The following is a 2,984-nucleotide window of genomic DNA, read 5'->3' as shown; positions in this document are numbered from 1 at the left end:
AATACGTGCAGCTAGAAAGAAGATGTTACGATTGCTCTTGCACAACTGCGGTCGCGATAACAGGTGAGTAAGAGTTTCAAGGAACGAGCAAGGTCTGGCGGAGAGCAAGTACATGTTTCGTGTATTTTGTTATGTCACAAACTTGCAAACTTTTTCTGACCAAAGTTTAATTGATATCGTTTCCAGTCGTCACCTGCTGCAACAGATACCGAGATTCCAAATCAATTCATCGCTGACGAAACAAAGCGTTAAAGATGCGTCATATTGGAAGAACTTTCACAGCAATGTTCGATCCGAGTTGAGAAATAGTCAGAAGGCCACACAGTCGCAAGAGAGCAGCAGAAATGCGGCTAAGCTGAAAGCATTACTTTTCGGCAGTGGTGGCGTTTCTTTGGGTTTGGTGGCTCGCAGTTGGCTACATGGTCGTTATAAGGTCCAATGCGAAGGTAATCGCTTGGCAGGAGTTTTGCAGAAAACGCTGCAACAAGAAGATGGAAAATTCGATTGGAAACGATTTTGGTCTTATCTGGAGCCACATCTATGGGAATTCTTGGGTGCGATCGCGGTAAGTTGTACAGCGCAGACTATCGAGGCTAATATTAATTAAATTTCTTATCTTATTCCATATATTTTCTCCCTCACCACCACACAACCTTCGCTGCGTCTGATTAAACACTTATCAATTAATTGAATATTTTTTATTTCAGGCTGCCCTTGTTGTTGCCTTCATCAATATACGTATACCGAATTTGTTGGGCGATTTGATCAACATATTAGCCCGATATGCTAACACGTACGTCAAAGATCCCCTGAACAATTCATTCTTTAAGGATGTTGGCAAACCAGCTTCAAACCTATTGAGTTTATATGTAATGCAGTCTGGCTTTACGTTCCTATATATCTACCTCTTGAGTCGCATAGGAGAGCAAATGGCGGCAAAGTTACGACAAGACCTTTTCCGACAGATTATGCTACAGGACATTGAATTCTTCGATAAAAATCGAACTGGAGAGCTAGTTAATCGTCTTACAGCCGATGTTCACGATTTTAAGGCGTCGTTCAAGCAGTTCGTATCACAAGGACTGCGAAGTGTCGCTCAACTCATTGGTGGGGCAATTTCATTATTCCTTATTTCGCCACATATGGCTGCCATTGCCTTGGCCGCTGTGCCGGGTGTAGTAACCTTTATGACATATCTGGGCAAGAAATTGCGGAGCTTGAGCAAAAACGCCCAAGCACAAAACGAACGAGCCACATCTGTATGCGAGGAGGCTTTATCTAATGTTCGCACGGTGCGTTCTAGTGCCTGCGAGTACCAAGAAATGGCACTATTCGAACACGAAACAAACGAGGCTGCACGTTTATCTCAGGAATTAGGATATGGTATTGCAGTGTTTCAGGGCTTAACAAACTTCTTCCTCAATGGTTTAGTTTTGTCTACACTCTTCTTGGGCGGTCATTTAATGTCGACGGAAAGCCTAACGCCTGGATCCCTAATGGCCTTCCTAGTGGCGGCACAGGGTGTGCAGCGTTCGCTGGCCCAAGGTTCTGTTTTGCTGGGTACCATGATAAGAGGAATGACCGCTGGGTCCCGCGTATTCGAGTACTTACAAATCGAACCTAAAGTTGATCTTTTAAGAGGCTATGAAATTCCATCGGAAAGGTTGAGGGGTGAAATACGTTTTGAAAACGTATCATTTGCCTATCCTACGAGACCCGACCATGTGAGTAAAAAATTCAACAACGAAACCGATAAAAGTATTAACGTTTTTTGAAATCATTTTTCCACAGGTTGTGCTAAAAGATTTTAGTTTAATTTTAAGACCAGGCGAAACTGTCGCTTTGGTGGGTGCCAGTGGGTCCGGCAAATCCACAATTGCTGCTTTAGTCGAACGCTTTTATGAACCGACTGCAGGTACTATAAAAATCGATGGATACAAGCTGGAAGACATTCAGCCACACTGGCTGAGAGGTAATGTCTTAGGTTTCATAGAACAGCAACCTATTTTGTTTGCCACTACTATATTTGAAAATATACGATACGGGCGACCGGGGGCAAAAAAGGATGATGTGATCGAAGCTGCCAAATTGTCACAGTCCCACGACTTTGTATCTGCTCTTCCGGATGGTTATGAGACAAATGTTGGTGAGAGGGGTGCACAATTGAGCGGTGGCCAAAGGCAGCGTATAGCTATTGCAAGAGCTCTATTGAAAAATCCACGAGTTCTTATACTAGATGAAGCAACCAGTGCATTAGACGCAACCAGTGAGGCTGAAGTACAAAAGGCTCTTGATACCGCTGTACTTAACAGAACCACATTGGTAATAGCTCATCGGCTCTCTACAATACGAAATGCTGACTTGATTGTTGTTTTAGACAAAGGACGTATAGTGGAGGTATGTATGATGCTTCAAGTCTATTCAACAATTATTCTAATGTAATATTTTTATATTTAATAGTCGGGAAAACACAACGAACTCATGGCCAAACGTGGCCTCTATTATGACTTAGTGCGACAGCAAGAAAAACATGGCGCTATCGAAGATCCCACAGACTTCAATTTACCTAACACTGCCGACTTCGAATCAGCCGATAGTAATACTAGTAGTAACACTAATAATAGTACCAGCCAGCAACGTCCCAATATGGCGCAAGGTTAACATACTGACAATAATATAACGGGAAAAGTGCATGTTACACATTTAATAATGTGACCGATTTTTGATTTTTAATTAGTGACATATGTGTTGTTTATTATTGTTGTTCTAATCCAATGGATTTACGTAAAATGGCTAAAGATGGTTTACATTAAATATATATATATATTAGGCTCGTACCTAAATTCATGCGTATGCGTAACATTTTATTCACCACAAAAGTTAAATACATGTTTCCCAGACACGCATTACGTATCCAAAATATAATGTTGGAAATTTTCAACATTTACAGAATATTATTTTGTTTCGTATCTTGAAAATCGAAT

General features: G+C 41.4%; 1 protein-coding gene across 1 annotated transcript; it reads left to right on the top strand.

Moving 5' to 3' along the window:
* The first annotated feature begins 284 nt into the window (after positions 1–284).
* On the top strand, positions 285–2,661 carry LOC133326623 (mitochondrial potassium channel ATP-binding subunit). The gene is made up of 5 exons (XM_061535255.1): positions 285–297; positions 363–565; positions 708–1,724; positions 1,792–2,397; positions 2,461–2,661. The coding sequence occupies exons 1-5, from the start codon at positions 285–287 to the stop codon at positions 2,659–2,661; spliced, it is 2,040 nt and encodes a 679-aa protein (XP_061391239.1).
* The last annotated feature ends 323 nt before the right edge of the window (positions 2,662–2,984 follow it).

The sequence above is a fragment of the Musca vetustissima genome, unplaced genomic scaffold, assembly GCF_032173495.1.
Source record: "Musca vetustissima isolate MV318-11 ecotype Yass unplaced genomic scaffold, APGP_CSIRO_Mvet_v1 utg9679, whole genome shotgun sequence".
Classification (NCBI taxonomy): Eukaryota; Metazoa; Arthropoda; class Insecta; order Diptera; family Muscidae; genus Musca; species Musca vetustissima.
The sequence above is the reverse complement of the archived record's forward strand: the minus strand, read 5'-3'. Positions and strand labels throughout refer to the sequence as shown.

Coding starts and splice junctions, on each gene's coding strand:
- LOC133326623 (XM_061535255.1), top strand. Junction 566..707: donor AATTCTTGGGTGCGATCGCG/GTAAGTTGTACA, acceptor TTTTTATTTCAG/GCTGCCCTTGTTGTTGCCTT. Junction 1,725..1,791: donor ATCCTACGAGACCCGACCAT/GTGAGTAAAAAA, acceptor ATTTTTCCACAG/GTTGTGCTAAAAGATTTTAG.